Source organism: Apis mellifera, linkage group LG5, assembly GCF_003254395.2.
Source record: "Apis mellifera strain DH4 linkage group LG5, Amel_HAv3.1, whole genome shotgun sequence".
NCBI lineage: Eukaryota > Metazoa > Arthropoda > Insecta > Hymenoptera > Apidae > Apis > Apis mellifera.
The window spans coordinates 8,884,723-8,903,847 of record NC_037642.1 but is presented as its reverse complement, the minus strand read 5'-3'; the positions used below and the strand labels follow the sequence as shown (position 1 = coordinate 8,903,847).

Sequence of the window (19,125 nt, the reverse complement as noted above, 5' to 3'; positions counted from 1 at the left end):
AGTAGTTGTAAAGTAAAGTAAAAACTAATGTTGTAAATAAAGTAAATGATGACGAGGATGAATCGAAGAATGAGAGGATTGAATCCGTTCCCGTGGATTTCAGGTGTGGCCGGGACCCGATCGAACAGCAATCAACGACAACAGTCCGTCCCGTCGGTGGCCCACAGATTACCTTACTTCGTGCCACCGATGCCAGCGACTCAGGCTCTCAGGGTGGAGGAGAACCCGTACGAGAGCGTGCCGGTGCTCGGCCCTCTCCATCATTATTCGAGCCAGAGCAGAGGCGGCAAAGAGAGGTGCCGCAAGTCGAACGACAAATACAAGTACGCGGCGCAATACGGGGGATCCGAGTATTACGGATTGCAAAACCAGGACAATGCCCCCGTGTACACGCAAGTGGGCAGCGAATACTCGGACACCTACTCGCAGCCGACCGACCGCCTCTACAACGAGGACAAGTACACGCAGCCGGTTTACTACGCGCCACGCGACACCGAGCAAATTACTTCCGGCAGGCTGTATCAAGGTCAGCCGGACAGCAGTTTCGGCAGCGACAGCGGGTACAGCCATCACACTTCCGGCACAACCGGGACAACCGGCACGCGCAGCAGCAACTCGAGGACGAATCACAGGAAGGACAAGCATCGAAATTCTCATCACTCCCATCATTCCGCGGACTACATCGTGTCTTAATAGGACGGTCGCGTGGATCGAAAAAGGAAAAAGATATAAACGGTGGTGGTTTGTTTTCGAAAGAAAAGAGGAGAGCGGGAAGAAGAGATAGATAGATAGATAGAAGAAAAGACGGTAGATCGCGTAGATTGTAGTAGTCTTTCGATCCTTCGATCGAAGAAAAACTTGTAATACTTTTCTAAAAAGTAGTGATTTTTATTTATTTTGTAAATTGTTTCCTTCTTGTTGTTTTTTTCTTTTCTTTTTTTTTTCCCCCCTCGGGATTATTTTATTATACTCTCGTAAAGAGAGACTCGCGTTATGGAACAACGTGATATATAGTATTTTAATATTTTGAAAAAAATGTATCGTTAATATCGTATATGTAGAGAAGATATTGATTATCGTAGGAATGTGTTGTATCGATGTGTTGAGCCGTTTGATTTCAGAGAGAGAGAGAGAGAGAGAGAGAGAGAGAGAGAGAGAGAGAGAGGAATTCGTTCGAGAAAATTCGACTCGAAGTGAATATCAGCAAGAGCAATAGCAAGAGAGAGACTATATTACATATACATATATATATAAATATAAACGCGAAGATCGTATTATAGGAAACAAACGTATGAACAGAACACTAACAGGAAACAGTGATCTCTTAGTGATTTAGCAAGACTATTTAACAAATTATTTGTAATCTAACGAGACTCAGGCTGGTACCAAAGGATGCTAATAAGATAACTTCGACATTTTAGCCTTCTAGTTTGTAATTTATTACGAAAGTAGAGCTACTCGCGAGAATGATTTTTAAAATCAAATAAAGAATATCGTGTGAGACGTGCGACTTTCGGAAAGAGGACGATTCTACGAATTAGAATCGAAAGAGACAATTGAGGAAGACGAAACCGATTCACTGTCAAAACTAATCCTAAATAATTCTGCCAAGACTGCCATTGATTAATATATATATACATAAATATATATACATTAGAGAAGTATTGTATAATTCGCCCACGTGCTATCGCACATTCCACGCAACGCGATCACATCAGCATCAGTCGAATTGTAACATACTAGCACTTGAATAAAGAAGAAGAAAAAGAAGAAGAAGAAAATAATAATAATAATAATACTTCGAAGCACTTAGAGAGAAAAAAGAGAAAGATAAAGATTCGTAGCAATACATGCACATCGGTAGTTTTACACCAGTGTAAACGTACCACGTTAACCGAGTCGCAATTTTTCTTCGTCAATTAACCAAGTTACGATGATCATCCCGGATGGCATTCATGATGGAAGGGAAAAGGGACTTTTCGAAGCAAGCGAATGCTCAAAGGGGGCAGCTCCTATTTTTGCAATCTCGCACGAGGTCACGGCGCGTCTCAATCAGAAAAAAACCACCATTGGAAAGAAAAAGAGGAAGAGGAAGAGAGAAAGGAAGGAGAAGATAAAGGAAAAAAGAGAGAACGAGAAGAGGCTTTTTTCGCAAAAGCCTTAATGCTTCTGCAAAGAGAATACATAGCGTTCCTTCTGCGAGCCCTTTCTACTGCATTTCGTCCCACATTCTCAAAGCTTCGACCCGCGCGAAACATTATCCGCAAGCCCTGCTGCATAACTTTCCGTGTGTCGCGATGTTTCCTTTTCCGTCAAATCAAGATCAAGCTTGCAATAATAACTTATCGTTTTCTTGCACAAAACGATTCTTTTTTTACGAAACCACGAGATCACGTGACCCTTTTCCTCGCAGAAAGAACGAGAGGAGGATACGCGACGCGTTGAGCGACGTTAATAATACACGCTTCTTTTCTTTTTTTTTATCTAGCCTCTCAGGCTTTTTTCAGCCTATTCCTTTCTCGAAACGATAATCTTTCGTTCCTTTTCGTAATGATTATTAACGTTTCTCGCGCGTTTTCCTCTTCCATTATACACGCGTGTCAGGATAGACTCGTAACTACCGGTAGTCGCACGATTTTCCGCTCGCGAGGCGCCTCGATCACGCTACCAGAGAGACAGACCAAGATGTGACGGATAACCAAGGGACAGTGTTCTTATTATAGAGTGTACAGGCACACGCTGGTACATATGCATATACATATAAATATATATATATATATATATATACATACAGATGCAAGCATAAGTTATATACATACTATTATAAGAGAAACGAATAAATTATTCGCGAATGACCCCGTTGTAAATATTAAATTATACGAGAAGCGAAGGGAGAGAGGAAGGGAGAAGCGTGTCAGGATCATTCCTGCATATAGCGCAGCTGTATCATATCGTTATCAGATACTTTCTCGCGTGTGCGTGTGTGAGATGATGAATGATGCGTGGACCGACGAGCAAAAGACGAGAAAAAAAACAAAAAAAAAAAACGAAAAAGAAGAGAAAGAAAAAAAGAAAAAAAAAATAAGATCACAGAGAGAATCGATTTAATATATATACATATATAAAATATATAATTTTTAAATTATTTATAAAGAAGATCGCGTCTCATATCGCCGATGATTTACACGAAGATACGAGGTGTACATGAAAGAGCGTGTGTGTATGAGAGAGAGAGAGAGCAAAGAGAAAGATAAAATGAAATGGGAGGAAACGATTCTATTTCAAATTCTCGTTTGCCAATCTCCCTTCTCCGCTTCTCTTATACTTGTACACTCTTTAGATGCATGTAGAGCGAATACCTCACGACAAAAGAAAAGAAAAGAAAAGAAAAGAAAAAAAAAAAAAAAGAAAAAAGATCACTCTGTTGTAAATATAATTTTATATTACATACCTAATACGGGCAGCGAAAAAAAATGAAGTGTGTGACTTAGCGGACATGTTTCGCGCGCGAAACACTTTCCCTCTCGACTCGTCCCTCTCCTCCTCCTTACAGTTTAAAGTAACTGTTGAACGACAATTATCCTTTCTTCGTCCACTCTCCTTTCTGTCCACTCTCTCATTCCTTTCTTCGCTGTTAATCTCGAATTCGAATCTGGCGGCAACCAACAATGAGAAATTTGAAATTCTAATTGGCTCGATTGGGTTCAACGTGGTGTAATTGGAGCGTTCGCTCTTTTCCACGCGATACGAAAACCGCGAAAAACCGCGGAACAGTATCGATCCGCGGCCGCGGCAGCACACAGGGATGCTCGAGAGGGAACGAGTTCGTGGGTGAAAAATAAAGGTGAACTGTAGGTGGTATTATACACGTACTTATCGAGGAATGGAAGCGCACGACCAATCACGTGTGTATGATCAAAGATGCGTACAATCAAAGAGTGCAAAATGAGAGAGAGAGAGAGAGAGGAGACGGAGAGAAGAAAAGAGAATGAAGAGAGGACGGTAGAAGGGGAGGGGGAGAGAGTGAGAGAGAGAGAAGAAAGGAATGAAAGAAGGAAGGAAAGAAATGGGGGAGGAAAAAAAGGCGAGTCGCGTTCGATCGGTTCGCGGCGTGGAAACTCGCGTGGAAACAAAGAATCGAAGCTACCACGCACCACCACGCACAAATGGGAAGAGGGACAAACGCTTTTTGTACGATTTTACGTCCATGTTAGTCAAACCGTTTTTCAAAACCGTTTTTTATATATATAAATAAGTACATAAGTATAATATGTATAACAGGCGCATGTACAGTAGAAACGACGAAACTTAATTTATTATCATTGTTTCTTATTTAACAGGGGATGCCGTTCTGTCCCCTATCGGCAATCTGCAATTATATGTATATTCGCTACCGAGTACTTTGTCGCAGTCGAAAATGTTGTTGCATTAACGAGGATGATGTAAAATGTATTGATTATTATTATTATTATTATTATTATTATTATTATTATTATTATTATTATTATTATTATTACCATTATTATCATTATTATTATTAGTTATTATTATTATTATTATTATTATTACTGTTGTGCATCGCGATCACACACAAATGGAAAAAAATGGGAGAGTTTGATTTCGTCTTTCGTTTTTTTTTTTTCTTTTTTCTTCCTTCCTGAATTTTCGTTGGCCGGCCCAGTTATAATAATACGCGAATGAATGAGGAATGGAGGATGATGATCACTCATGATGAGATATCACTCTGGCAATGACAAAGGCGCGCAACGAACGAACGAACGAAAGATAGATCTCTTTCCCTTTTTTTTTAAAAAAAAAAAAAACAAGAAAAAAGACGCGTATACGAATCGCGAGATTATTAATTTATTGTTGCGTTCGAAACATGGGTGAGAGAGCGGAGGTGTCACGTTCCTCCCCTTCAATCTCGCTAATTTTAGCTGCGATTTAGCGATATAGGCAGAACAGAAGACAGTGAAAAAAAGAAAAAAAAAAGTCATAGGCACTAGAGTACCTCGAAAGATAACAAGTAGCACTCTTGAAAGTTAGCTTGCACGGACGTTCTCCTTTTCCATCGCGCCGCCTTGCAATTAAAACGTGAAAGAGGAGGAGGAGGTGGAGGAGGCGAAGGCGAAGGGTGGGGGTGTGGATCGGGAGTGAAATCGGCGGATGAATAGGAAAGGGCGGAAGATCGATCGTCCGAAGGGACGAAGGCGGATGAGACGCGAGAGTCGGTGAATCGTGACGTGATCGTGTAAAAGGGAGCACGCGAAAATCGGCCCGATCGATGGGGAGAACACCAGCTCGCAGAACAGGGTAAACTAGCTCTAACATCTATCTCTTACATCACTTAAAAAAAAAAAAAAAATGGAAAAAAAAAAATGAAAAAAATAATTACTGGAAAAAAAAAAAATCTCTATCACACTCGTTCACCTTATGGTATCACAGGTTCACTCTAATCACAAATGTCGGCCAAGGCTAACTCGAAACACTATCACACCTTCGTACTAATAAACGATTTACTATTCAATTTCACATTTTATGCGTCTGTGTGATTTTATCTCATCCTTTCCTTTTTTTTTTTGTAATTTCAACTTTAATCTTCCTTCTTTTCCTTTCTTTTTAATGATATATATATATCGCTATTATATGAAAAATTGGGTCGAAATATCGGATGAATATTTAAAAAAAATGAATGACGATAACGCGTAAACACGTTATATCGACGTGAGTCGACAGAAATAAAAAAGAAATTATGTGTAAGTAATCTATAACAACATTGAATGATGGGGATAACTCGTAAGTCCAATTTCGCGCGCATATTTTCCATTAAGTATGCATCGGTTAACACGAATGTAAATTTCATTTGGAAATCATTTGTCACGGTATAAACTTTTCATCATTTCGAATGCATTTACCATACAAAATTCCACATCCGACCGAGAATCGCGCGACCGGAAATCCAATCGAAATTACATTGTTATCGGCTTCGAGATCGAGTTTCGATATCTCGTCGAATGCTGGAGCGAAAATTATACCTGAAAACTCCAGGTCCCTCGGTTTTTTCAACGTGGAGAGCAAAAAAAAAAAAAAAAAGAAAAAAAAAGAAAAAAAAAATCCATAGAAATCTAATTACGTATTTCTAGGACGCATTGGGATTGGACTGATTATAATATGTTTTTCGTAATTCTCTCGTTCGTTTCGAATTAAAAAAAAAAAAATTTCTTCTCCTTTTTTCGTCCTTCTCTCTTTCTCTTTTCCTTTCCTTTTGTCATTCTTCTTCCATTGTCTCTCTCTCTCCCTCAAAAACGAACAAACGTGACGGAAACACACGTGACGAGAATAAAAGTAATTAATTGCACCCTAATTCGTCGAGATGCACGTGATCGCGACAAGTGAAACGTTGCAATTATAATTGTATCAGTCTCTTTGTTCGAGCCGCAGCTTTCTGAAAAAAAAAAAAAAGAAGAAAAAAATCAATTCCCGGTTGATATCCTCTCTTCTTTTTTTACAAAAAAAGAGAAAAGAAAGAAAGAAAAAAATCCGAACTCGAGAAAAAAATCTTTTTTTTTCTTTAGAAGATTTCTTCGACGAATAGTAGCGCTCGAGTGTCTCTAAAGGGGATGAATCCGTTGGGAAATTTTCATTGGGATTCCTCGCCGTCAACTTTGAAGCAACGAAACATTATTAATTAAGGTAAGAGAGAAAGAAATTAATTATAAGCCCTTTAAGACAACGGAAAATCTTCCGGGGAGGGAGGAGGGGGGGGGGATAGTTCGGAAAACGAAGGAATCCAGGGGATGAAGGTGCGAGAAACGGGCAGCTGTATGCAAACAAGAACCGCATGACTGAGCAGTCGCGATGATCAATATTAATGAAAATCAGGCGCGACGCCGGGAATGAATAGCTCGAGCTACTTGTGCATAAAATACCCCGGCCGTGTTGTCTTCTTTCAACGTCGGGATTAATCATAACTTCGCAATATTTCGGCGTAAATTAAATTTCGCCAACGACACCGTTCCCTTGTATCCTAAACTGGCCTTTAATTAAACAGGTTTCTCCCAGTTCCTTGGAGAACGTTTCTATATAAATTAAACGCGATAAACTCTTCAGGTTTGGTATACAAACGGCATGGCAATTTCGTTTTCCCTCCCTTTCTCCCCTCCTCGTCCTCATCCTCGGTTAAATTTTCTCCCCTCGATACGATTTACCTCTGGGTCAATCCGCTGGCCTATCCCGGTAAATAACGAAGAGAAGAATCCCGTAAGAAACAATTCCATGAACCTGTTTTCCAACAGAGCGGAAATAATTTCTTTAATAAGAGGTATGTACGAAGATAACCTCGGGTAACAGATGTTGCGAGCCGTCTCTACGAGGAAGGAATCAAAAATAAACGCGGGAAAGGGATGGTTGAGAGGAGATAGAGGGAGAAGATAAAGTTGGAAGGGAGGGAGAAATATTGCCCTATCGAGATAGGGAAGGAGGGAGGATGAAATTAAGAGGTCGCGATTCTTCGAGGAAAAAAGGAACTTGACGGAGGAAGAAATCGTATCTCGACCATTTTTTTTTTCCAGAGACCAGGAAATTTTCAATTTCCTTCGAGTCGAAGATGATGACTCGAGTTACGTTTTCGAGAATGCTCGATCATCCTCTCCCTCTTTTTTGCATCTCGTGTTTCCCTCTCGGAGAAAAGATTAAGGACGTTGAAAATGATTGTGGAACGAGAGTTGACCCGCAATTAAAACCGTGTACACATATATCTTGATGAATGCGCGCATCTCTGCACGTTGACCACACTTGTGAGTGAGGGAGGAGAGAGTGAAAAAGATGGACTCGGCGTAGAGCAAGTACCTAAAAAGGGGGAAAAGAAAAGCGAGCGGCGACGCTAATTGCGCAATGGACGAGTGGAGGCGACCCTTTAGAGAGGCTTTCTCGCGTTCTAAGGAGGAGTGGTGAAAAGGAAGTGACGATGCAGCAGCCAGACGCTTACGGACCAGCTTGCGGCCCACTGCGCTCGTTCCCGCCGCCACGTTTCAAGTGGCGAAAATAATGTAACCACCGGTGTAACGAAGCTTTCCTACGTTTCTCACCGGTAATCACTACTCGAGAGAGTGGGGTCGCTGCTCGAGAACGAGCCGTATTCCCTTTCCCTGCTTCAGAAAGGGGGAAGAAATTTCGATGATTCTGGTTCACGGATTATTATATCGATCCGGGAAACGGGAAATTATGCGCAGGTGGCGCGTAACGAGCCAGTATACATATATATATTTCGAAATACTCGGTGTCGAGAGGACCGCTTTAAAAACGGGTCGGCGGCAAATGTGTACCAGGGGACACAATCATCGGCCGTTTATACAGGCAGATTTGGAGAGAAGAAGCATCAACAGGAGGGGAAAGTTGGATGGAAGCGCGGTGGCGAGCGCGGTTTAATCCCCGGATTTCGGGACGTTTTAAATTCCAATTATAGGAGCGGTGCGTGGAGAGAAGCTCGCGCGCCGCTCGTACGTGTAAATATGCGCTTCGATTGTCCGGTCGGTCAATAAAATGCTGTATTCCGAATATACGCGTTGGGAGAGGCGATGTCACGCGGGTAGGAGGCACCGCTAATAATTAAATGCCGGCCGGATTGGTCCGGAACGTTGTTTTAATCCTGTCATTACCCACAATGACGATAGTACCTGGGCCGCGGTCATTCATTGAGGCGAGTCAATTACGGGAAAGCATTATCGAGTTTCGAAGGGTGTAAAACGGAAATAATGATATTTTGATCGCGACCGGCCCCCCCTCCCTCCCCCCTCCCACCAACCCTCGCTTTTCGATCGATGCGGTGTAAACCACTCCCCCTTTTGTCAAAGTGGCGAAGTAACAGAGAAATGTGCGTGTGCAAACGGTCAAACGCGCCGCTGATTTATGCACACCGACGAGTATTCGGGAGCTCCGCCGTAATTCGTCGGTGATCGAATCGAATTGATTGATTCGACGAGAATGTCCTCCTCCTCCTCCTCCCCTTCCGCGAAATAAAGAAATCCGCACCGCTCGTTGATGATGAAACGTTCCAAGAGGGGGGAGGGAAGGGTTTACATTATTTCGTTAAAATCGATAATCAATTCGCGTGTCCCCCTGTCCCCGACACTCGGCACATTTCCAAGGGAAATAAATGTCCCTTTCACGCCGTTGACAGTTAACGTAAAAACTGAAAACACGATAATCCTATCGATCGAGCGAGTGAAACTATTTGAACGTGGAGAGGAGGGGATTTTCGACGCGTAAAATATCCTCATATATAATATAATATTCCGTATCTTTCGTCGCCGTCTATCTGACATACACGATCGGCAAGGCAAAGCAAACCAAGATCTCTTGGTTTTTTTTTTACCAGGATCGCGTGGCGGTGATAATTAATAATAGCGCGGATGCCTAACGGTGGTCCGATCCGTATAAGATGCATTGGCCATGATTTATGAGAGCGTAATGAAGCCTGTTCCCCGCAGGAGGCTCGAGAACCTCGGGAGGATATAAGCGGTCGAAGGCCAACACCAGCAAGGATGCAGTGTTGGAAAGGAGAGGGGAAGGAAGAGCGGTGGAAGACGCTTCCTCCTCGGGTGCAATAACGCGTGTCGGATTAAGGAGGGAGAACTCCATCTGGTAAAGATGTCCGACACTGTAAATCGTGCATCCACAACTACCTGCTCATTTCGCGCACGGAGAGGAGTTAACGACCGGCTAAAACACCATATTTCTAAGTCGTCTCTTCCACCTGCCGCTTTTTTCTTTCGTCTTCCTCGAGAGGAAGAGCCCCGTACGTAACCCCGTCCGTTGATTAATCGCGATCGATTGCGAACGAACCGTGAAACAAATTTAATATAAAAGATTTGATTATAAAAGTTGAAGATTAATTAAGAAATTTTTTCCAAATTTTCTATAAAATTTTTTTAAAAGGCTTACGGAGAGTAGGGCGTGCGGATCATTCGAAATTCCCCTCTCGGGGAAGGGAACAGTCGGAAGAAAGAAATTGGTCTGATGAAAATTTATGCAGGGTCGAATGGCCGGACACGACATCCACGAGGAAAAGGTAGGTACGCCGTTGGCTTGTTTTATATTCCGCGGTTGGATATCACGCAGCCCCTTTCCTTCTTTTCTAGATGGCTTTTTCTTAAAAATTTACGGAAAGAACGTTGCTACGATCGACGTCCCTACACTCTTCCAATAACAGGGATGACGCGACGCGCGTCCCGAAAACGTCGTGAAACTTTCAACCCGCGGGACTCCCGTTCGGGGAGTATAAATCAAACGGGGACGTTAAAAAATTGACGATGATTCCCGGTCTCGGACAAAATCTAAACGCCCGTAACTCGAACGTTGCCGCGTTGCCGTTAAGTTTCTTCGCCAAGTTGGCAAGAAAATTTACACCCTGAAAAATGAAAGGGAACTCGCGCGATAGGCGTTCTTAACCATCCGGTATGGAGGTGATAAAAAAGTCAACTCTTGGCGAAGTGTTCGCCAAACGAGTTTCGTTTCAAGCAGGAAAGGGAGAAAAAGGAAGAGAAGAGAGAGAGAGAGAGAGAGATACTTTTTACGGAGTTATTCCACAATTTCCTCTTGGACAAACTTGGACCGCGTAATGGACCGCGTACATCATATTTATTCCGCATGAAATAACGATTAGGCGCATTAATTAACAATAAACTGTGGATTTTGGGCGGTTCGCGTGCACCGATGAAGGGGAAGAGGCACGCTCCTCGAGACATAAAACGCGACCCGTTTATGCATTCCGGGGTCGACCAGCCGTCGTCAGAATCCGACCGGAAAGAAACGAGTCTCGTCGAGTCTTTCATAACAACGTAGAGCGCACTTTCGGTACGGCCAACCTCGCCGCGGCAACGCAATGACATTTGTCGCGCTAGGAAATTCGTGCGCTCCCCTAATTGCACATATTTTCATTCTTACGTTTCCTCCTGTCGGCGTTTACGCGTTTCCTCTTTCGCTGTTCCAGTGCAATTTGGAAAGGAACGCCACGAGCCTCGAGGATTTCGAACTAATTTTGTGGCGGCCGGCTATCTCTAGGCGACATTGTAGCAGGGCCGAACGTTGAAAAGGCATTTAGGCAAAATTACTCGCGTTCCTCGCGATTAAACGTATTCTTTCGACCGTTCGGCCCCGTTCCCGAATAATTACCGCACCGACCGCGCAACTCTCGGCCGACAAATTCTTCGCCCCCCCGACCGAGAAGAGCGAGAAGGGTCGAAACGAAATTACCAAATTAGCCGGGAGTGTTGCACGGCACGGCAGAAGCACGAAATTGCCGGCGAATCGGCGCTCGCACAACTCGAAGAAATAACAGGCCGATGTGCCCGTTGGAAAATAAAAGGGCCAACGCAACGCTCGTTTCAATGTTCTCTTGATATCAATCTCCTCGGTCTCGGCCGAGGAAACGAATCGGCGGGGAGCGAAATAGGGGTATCAACCGTTGCTGCGATAACATCAGGTTATCGTTACGCGAAAAAAAAGGACGCGAAGGGGGGGATACAGGTATGTGAGAGTAATTTTGAACATTCGCGAAACGAGACGAGACGAGACGAGACGAAACGACTTCGTCAGTGGTGAACCCTCGTTATTGACGTCCCTGTACGCAGAACTCATTTGCTTAATTACCATGATTACCAGCAACACCGTCGTCTGAGCACTTTCAGTGAAAACTGGTTTCACCCGCCTGCCTTTTTTGCATATGTGATACCGTAATTCGCGGAAACGAATATATAACAATGTACGGACGTGTGCACGTAAGTACAGTGATTGCAGACGTAACATTCGGGAATGCATGCTACCGTAGGACGGAACACCGACTACGTGGAGCCGCACGCACTACTTGCTTCGGCGAAGGGAGGAGGACGGTTATTAAAAGGGCGAAAGATAATCAATTCCGTGGAAAAAAAAGAAGAAGGATCGCGACGTAGCATTCAATCTTTCATATTCTTCGTCTCTTTGTTTCGCTTTGAATGTTGCGCCGATTTTTTTTAAATTATCGAGAAGATTAATTCCAGGTATTCCAATAAAATATAAATTACGTTGTGATTGAGAATTCATCGCAAGGAAAAAGATCTAGCCATCGTGATCAAAGTTATCGAGAAGAAAATTTTTTTTTATTTCTTCTATCGCTATCGATATTCTAAATTTTGTTACTATTTGAAAGATATTTTTACTTAATCATAACTAAAGTAATTTTCCCCGAACGATGTTTCATTGATTTTCCTCTTTGAAATATATTTTCTTTATGAAGCAATTATAATTTAACATCCGCTAAATTATATCGAACAAAATATCGTAAGTAAAATAGCTTTATGTTATTCCAAGTTGTAATAACATTATATTCGAGCGTCGATACGTTTGTATAATTGCACGAGACGAGCTTTGTCGATATGCTAGAAAGACAAAGCTTTTTCAAACGAGTACAAGCATCGCAAATATCATTGCGAAATAATTGAATAACGTGCGGAACGATAATTAACAAAATATCATAGTATAAGCTTATTTTATTGCCGCGAACGATTGTCAGTAAAATGCGATTCGATTGGCACAATATGATATAAAGAAATAATCGTTGTGGCTAATCGTGTTGTCATATACGGGACGAAATTTTGAATAATAATTGATAAAAAGGAAAGAAATTTATCATACAAAATCTTAAATTCGATAAAAAATTCAAATCTGTGATAATCATTGTATAAAAATAGAATAATTTATATGAAAAATTTTATATACTCAATGAAGTAAGCATTTTAACTAGCGTAATAAATATCTTGAAATCCGAGAAAAAGCAATAAAATTATATTGTCATCCTGCTGACAATATAAAAAAATATAGTATAGCTATAAAAATATACACGAGAGAAAAGAATGAAAAAAATAATCAAGGAGGATAAAAATCCTTGTCAAATTTTTAAATTCAATATTACCAGGGACAAAATACTTGACAAAATATAGAAAAAAAAAAAAAAATACAGAAGAGATGATAAAAAAAAAAGAATTGATTTCATATGCTTCGATATATCAGTCTTTATTACCCATTTATGTCGGAAAAAATATCACTGAAAAATTTGGATCATCATCATTTTTCATTAATTATATATTGTTACATATAATAAATATATACGCGGTGTCCGAAGCAAGCTGTTGCGAAGCTGTTTCAATTGTTCTCTCGTTTATTATTCCATTAGATACTACGAATAGTCTTCTCGTTGTCAAGTTATGGTACAAATTATTTATGAAACAAATGTACCCTTAACGTTCGCATATGCAGATTTATTGGAGCTACTTCAGCTCATTACCGCATACGAAATGCGGAACTCGCTTGCTTTAAATAAATAAATATATTTGGTCACAACGGCGACCATAAAACGATCGTTAATAGCTTCTCGATATTTATAATTCGTACATGCTTTTAGGCCATCGTATTTCATGGAGAACTTAATTCTATTCCATGCACAAGTCGTGAAATATTTCTGGATTATCAACATTTAAAAATAAACATTTGAATATATCATTATAGAAATTTGGATAATATTCGCAAGCTCTTTTACAATCAGGCGAAAAGTTAACCTCGAGTAGCATAGGCTGTATCGTTTCCTGTTTCCATTCAAGAATCAAATCGATAGCATATACAGCTCTACTTATCGAGCTTTCCGCAATTCCTCTCGGTGGTTTTTCTGCAATTGCAGCCTCGAATATTTCACGGAACATGTGCAAAATTTTTGGTTCGACGTGCTCTCGCCACGAAAAGTCAGGATACTGCCTTTCCCATTCTATGATAAAATCTGCGCATTTTACGTGACAAAGTGGAGTGTCCTCTGAATAATTCATGACTGTAAAATGTTGTTCGTATACATCGAAATTATTTAAAGCAAATTCTTTATTTGCAAATCTTAGAAAGAAATTTTTGTAAACAAAAACTCTTAAAGGATTTACAGATTTGAGCATTACTATATATCGCACATCGAACTTAACTTTTCCGATTTCCAGCCTCTCGTACAAAACTGGATTTGTTATATATTTTTGGGCAATCTTTGGTCCTGTGCTAGGTAACCGTAAAATATGGAATAAGTTTTTCGTAATATGCGTATCTAATCCTCTAGCAAGATTCCAAGGCTTACAAATCCAATGATTATCTAAACCCATTGATTCCCTTTGTTCAAAATATGTGACAAATTGCACTAATTCTATGCTTAAATTATAAGTAGTTGGTAACCATGTTGGATAAGTTTCAAGTGTGCCGGGATCGTAAGATTTTTTACCTGCTTTTCTTCTGCATACAATTGATAATAAATCTTTAATTGTTAAAACATTTTCAAATGGAAATTGATTTACAAAAACATTTGGCGATCGGATGCTTAATTCTTTATATTCTTTAAAGTGTGAAGTATACCACAAAATATCCGCGTGATCTTCATTATTTACGATTTCAAATGCGGAATCATTCAAATATTCATTTACGTATGTATACTGTGAAAAAACTTTTAATTTTGTATTTCTATCTCTTTGAGGTAATTGTGGATCTACTTTTTCTGGCAGACTTTCACGAATATGACCTGCTAAAAAGTAATTCTCATCGGGTTCTACTTGTGCAAAACTTTCTCCAAGAAATGATGTTTCTATCCAAGGTAACAGTAAAGCTCTTCGTTTTTTTTGATCATTTGTTTGACCTTCTACAAAATCTCTTGTAACTTCTTCATCATAATCAACATCTTTTATAGGAAACAAAAGTGTATAAGTAATACCTTCTGGTAAATATAAGAAAGGCACTGTTCTAAAGTTAGGATCATCGCTATGATTTATTGCTGATCCCACTTCATCCATAATGTACCAAACTGGCATTCTATCCTCTATTGATCCGCTATTTAAAGAAAAAGATTGATTATATTTCCACATTTCATTCAATACAAAATCTATTTTTTCATCTTCTTCTGAATCAATCTCAAAACCCATTAAGGAACACATACGATCTAATAAACCTGGTATAGTTGATAAATTTTGTTTGGCATTTTTAATATCATATGTCCATGCATGATCTATTAAATAAATATTACTTGGATCTTGAGCAGAAATACCATTTTTATAAGAAACAAAAAGTTTCCAAATAGGGTCTCTTGAACTTCTTTCAGCATCATCATAATCAATTCTTGCCAACTGAAATACCATCCCAGAATCAAAAGTTTGACATTGAAGTTTTTTAAATAACACTTGCCAAAATATTTTAGGCACCCCAGACATTTCTAATTGAGGTCGATGCGATTGAAGAAAAGTATTAAATAATCCTATACCATCCATTGCCTATAAACGAAATAAGACGATAATCTAAAATATTACAAATATTATAAATTAATTTATAAAAGTTTTATAAAAAAAATTATTACCAAATATAATAAATATAATAAAAAATTATTTAAATTTTTTCCAACTATCAATATTTTAAATTATGAAATAAACTATTTACAAATCTAGAATCTTACGAGATCATAAGATACTTTAAAACATAACCTCTTTTTTCTTATCGAAAATTCGATTTAACATTGCAGCAATATATAATCATAATTTAAAATAAATGCAATATATGCATTTATTTTTTAACCTAATTATTTTTTCATAATAATTTCTTAAATATAATTTAAGATTATAGTAATAATATTGTAAGTAATTGATTGTAGGATCCATAGGGAAATTCGATTTAGGAATTGTTAGATTTAGTGAAAATTACCGCGTAAACATAATAATTTATTCTTTCAAATAAATAGTACAATTAATAATATACTTTTTTTTTTTCATCATTTTAATAACTTCAGTTTTAATATTTTATAGTTTCTATTTCTTTTTCTATATATTATTTTATACATTATCTTCTTTCACATTCACGTTTCATATTTTTCTTCAGTTATACCAATCAAATAATTTTCTATAGATTTATATAAATATTTTTTAGGGATTTTATAAGAATGTAGAGAATTTTGTTTCTTGCTAGTACGTTACATTCAAAAAAAGATACGGAACATTAATGGCTGGTTTCGTTCATCCTGTTGGCGCTTAAACTGTTTTCAGTTTGAGCCGGCGTATAGAAAAGTAAATTATTCTTAGCGATTTTATTTGTGTATATATACTTGTAGTAAGTACTTAATATTGTTTGTTACTAAATAGTATACATAAAACATTTTTTTCTATTAATTCACCATAATTTTTTGTATTAATATATCTTCGATTTAACCGCTATATAACGTATTACACGTGGAATAATAATTTTATTTATTACAAAAATTATATATTATAAAAATTAAATTATTTGAAATAGATTAAAAATGATATATATATGAAAATTAATCATATTTGAATTTATTACAGGATAATTTTAATTTGAGACAATAAATAAGATTTCTGAAAGATGGTTAAAGCAGTATCGACGAAAAATAAAGATCTAATTTCTAAAAACTCATTAAATTCACCAAAAGATGGATTTATACATAAAAAAAAGAATCAAAAATTTAAACAAACACCAACAGGTAGAGTCCCATTGATTAATGGATCAAAAGTTCAAAATAATAGTAGCATGAAGCAACAAAATTTACAAATGCAGAAAAATAATTCATCTCAAAAGTCTCCGGAACAAAACAAAAAATTAAAAAAGAAAAATCAAGAAAAAAATGACAAAAAGCAAGAGCCTCTTAAGAAACAATCAATAAAGAAAAATGTGAAAGTTGAAGAAGTAGAATCTGATTCAGAAGATGATATTAACGAGGGTATTAAATTAGAAGATAGCATAATGGAAAATAGTGATGATAATGAAAATGAATCATTTGATAATGATGATGATGATGATGAGAGTGAAGAAGAAGAAGGAACTGTTAGAAATATTCTTGGATCTAGTCTAGCAGATGAAAGTGATGAAGATGATGAAGATTACGAGGAAAACAAAGATACAAAAGTAAATAAAGGAATAAAAATGTTTGATGGATCAAAAACAAATGATAAAAGCACTGATTCTATTCAAGATAGTTCTGAATTATCATCAATTATGGAAGATTCTATGATTGATGATAGTGATGATGAGATTGATGAAGAAGAAGAAGAAGAAGAAGAAAATGAAGATGAAGATGAAGATGAAGATGAAGATGAGGAAGAAGAAGTAGATGAAGAAGAAGCTGAAGAAGAGGAAGAAGAGGAAGAAGATGATGATGATAATGAAGAATCAGGAAATGAAGAAGAGGGTGATGAAGAAGAGGGTGATGAATCTACTTTAGGTTTAAAAGCACTCTTGAGTAACAGTATTGCTGAGGATGATGATGATGATGAAGATTTTGTTGAACCAGATGAAAATGATGAAGATGATGATATAAGTGATGAAGAAGAGGAAGAAGAAGGAGAAGAAGAAAATAAGGTACAAAAAAATTCTTCATCAAATAAAAATAATAAAATAAGTATGGATACTTCTTTAGAGGAAATAAAAGAAGATGAAAAAACAATTTTTGTTGGTAATCTTCCAAAAGATGTAACGAAGAAAAAATTGAAAAAAATATTTAAGCAATTTGGAAAAATTGATACAATACGTTTAAGAGGTAAAATAGCAAAATCCGCAAACGTATCTAAAAGAGTTGCAGCTATTAAAAATGAGTTGCATCCTAAATTGAAATCGGTTTATGCATATATTAAATTTGTATCTAAAGAATCTGTTAAAGAATCTTTATCTATGAATGGAACAGAATTTGAAGGAAATTATTTAAGAGTAAATGCATCTAATAAATCAGAGAATAAATTTGATTCAAAAAAAAGTATATTCCTTGGAAATTTACATTATAGTAAGTATAATATATATGATAATATAATAGTAATAAAAAGTAATCACAAGATTATATATTAATAAAAAAAAATATATATTATAATTTTCAGATATTGATGATAATACAATTATAAAACACTTTAAACAATGTGGTGAAATAGAATCTGTACGAGTAATTAGAGACAACAAAACTGGAGTAGGCAAAGGATTTGGATATGTTAATTTTAAGAATGAAGATGCAGTGACATTAGCATTAGAACTTGATGGTACAACAATTTCAAATAGAGAAGTTAGAGTAAAACCAGTTGTTGATCAATATAAAAAGAAGAAAGACAAATATAGAAAAAGATCACATTCTACAGAAAATACTCAAACAGTTTCACATAAAAAATTAAAAAATGACATTGAAGTACCAGCATCAGTATGTTATTTTATATGTTAAAAAATACTTGTTAAACATTTAAACTATTTTACTTAATAGAATACTAATAATTTATATTTCTTTTTAGGTTCGTAATAAAGAAAATGCTATGAAAAGAATAAATGAGAAGGGGAAAAAACTTGAAAAAAAACAAACTAATTCACAACAAGAAAAAAAATTTCAGGGCCAAAAAGCTGATGCAAATAAAAAGAAGAAAAAACCTACTAAGTTTGAAAAAAAGAAAAAACTTCTGGCAGAAAAGCTTACAGCTAAATCTAAAAAACCGTCAAATTAAGTAGCAGAGTAAGAAATATAATGATATATCAAATGTTTTCATAAAAAATAATTTTAATTAATTTTAATACATATATGTAACTCATTGCAACTTATAACAATGATAAGTTGCAATAGCATTATCTTATTGAATCAAAATACGTTAAACGTTTTTAAAACTTTCATCAGTATGTATTTCTCAAACGCGAAAGAGAAAAAAAGAACATATTTAATGTTTAATAAAATATTATTTTTATGAATCTTTTTCTTTTATTAAATTTTTTATTTTAGAATGAAGTTGTGGTGGCAAATTTTGTATATTATTTGATGCACATTTTAAACAAAATCTTTTTCCGAAATATATACTGCATCCTAGACATACAGATTTCTTACAAAAATTACAATCGGCGCCTAATACTAAAACTTCTCCTTTCTTTGGTAAACTAAAAGGATCTTTCATAATATAACATTCTTCTAAATAGGTTAATTGTCGTGCAAATGGTGCTTTAATGCCTTTGAAATCAAATCGTTCTTCTAATGAACAATAACAACATTTAAATATTCCAGTTGTGGTTTCTTTAGAGTTCTGAACTGTGGATGTTAAATCTTGATTTTGCTCA

General features: G+C 37.2%; 3 protein-coding genes across 5 annotated transcripts in view; 2 read left to right on the top strand and 1 right to left on the bottom strand.

The window, feature by feature from the left end:
- The window catches only part of LOC100576129, a 211,643-nt gene extending 206,109 nt beyond the window's left edge, over positions 1-5,534 (top strand). For all 3 annotated transcript variants that reach the window (XM_006565569.3, XM_003250637.4, XM_006565568.3), the window contains one exon: positions 104-5,534. In XM_006565569.3, coding sequence (XP_006565632.1) covers positions 104-693 — 590 coding nt within the window. In that variant the 3' untranslated portion in view covers positions 694-5,534. The remainder of the gene's footprint in view (positions 1-103) is intronic.
- Positions 5,535-13,024: 7,490 nt separating this feature from the next.
- Positions 13,025-15,584, bottom strand: LOC411090 (tubulin--tyrosine ligase-like protein 12). The gene is made up of 2 exons (XM_394564.5): positions 15,404-15,584; positions 13,025-15,320 (listed from the first exon to the last, which is right to left on the bottom strand). Exon 2 carries the CDS (start codon positions 15,315-15,317, stop codon positions 13,467-13,469), a length of 1,851 nt encoding a protein of 616 aa, XP_394564.1. The 5' UTR covers positions 15,318-15,320; positions 15,404-15,584; the 3' UTR covers positions 13,025-13,466.
- Positions 15,585-15,994: 410 nt separating this feature from the next.
- On the top strand, positions 15,995-18,691 carry LOC411091 (RNA-binding protein 34). The gene is made up of 4 exons (XM_003250634.4): positions 15,995-16,146; positions 16,380-17,830; positions 17,922-18,232; positions 18,321-18,691. Exons 2-4 carry the CDS (start codon positions 16,420-16,422, stop codon positions 18,525-18,527), a joined length of 1,929 nt encoding a protein of 642 aa, XP_003250682.1. The 5' UTR covers positions 15,995-16,146; positions 16,380-16,419; the 3' UTR covers positions 18,528-18,691.
- Positions 18,692-19,125: the final 434 nt, after the last annotated feature.

Excerpts from the sequence above, each read along its gene's own strand:
- LOC411091 (XM_003250634.4), top strand. The coding sequence starts at position 16,420 with ATGGTTAAAGCAGTATCGACGAAAAATAAAGATCTAATTTCTAAAAAC. Across the intron at positions 17,831-17,921 it reads CCTTGGAAATTTACATTATA|ATATTGATGATAATACAATT; the intron begins GTAAGTATAATA and ends TATAATTTTCAG. Across the intron at positions 18,233-18,320 it reads ACATTGAAGTACCAGCATCA|GTTCGTAATAAAGAAAATGC; the intron begins GTATGTTATTTT and ends ATTTCTTTTTAG.
- LOC411090 (XM_394564.5), bottom strand. The coding sequence starts at position 15,317 with ATGGATGGTATAGGATTATTTAATACTTTTCTTCAATCGCATCGACCT.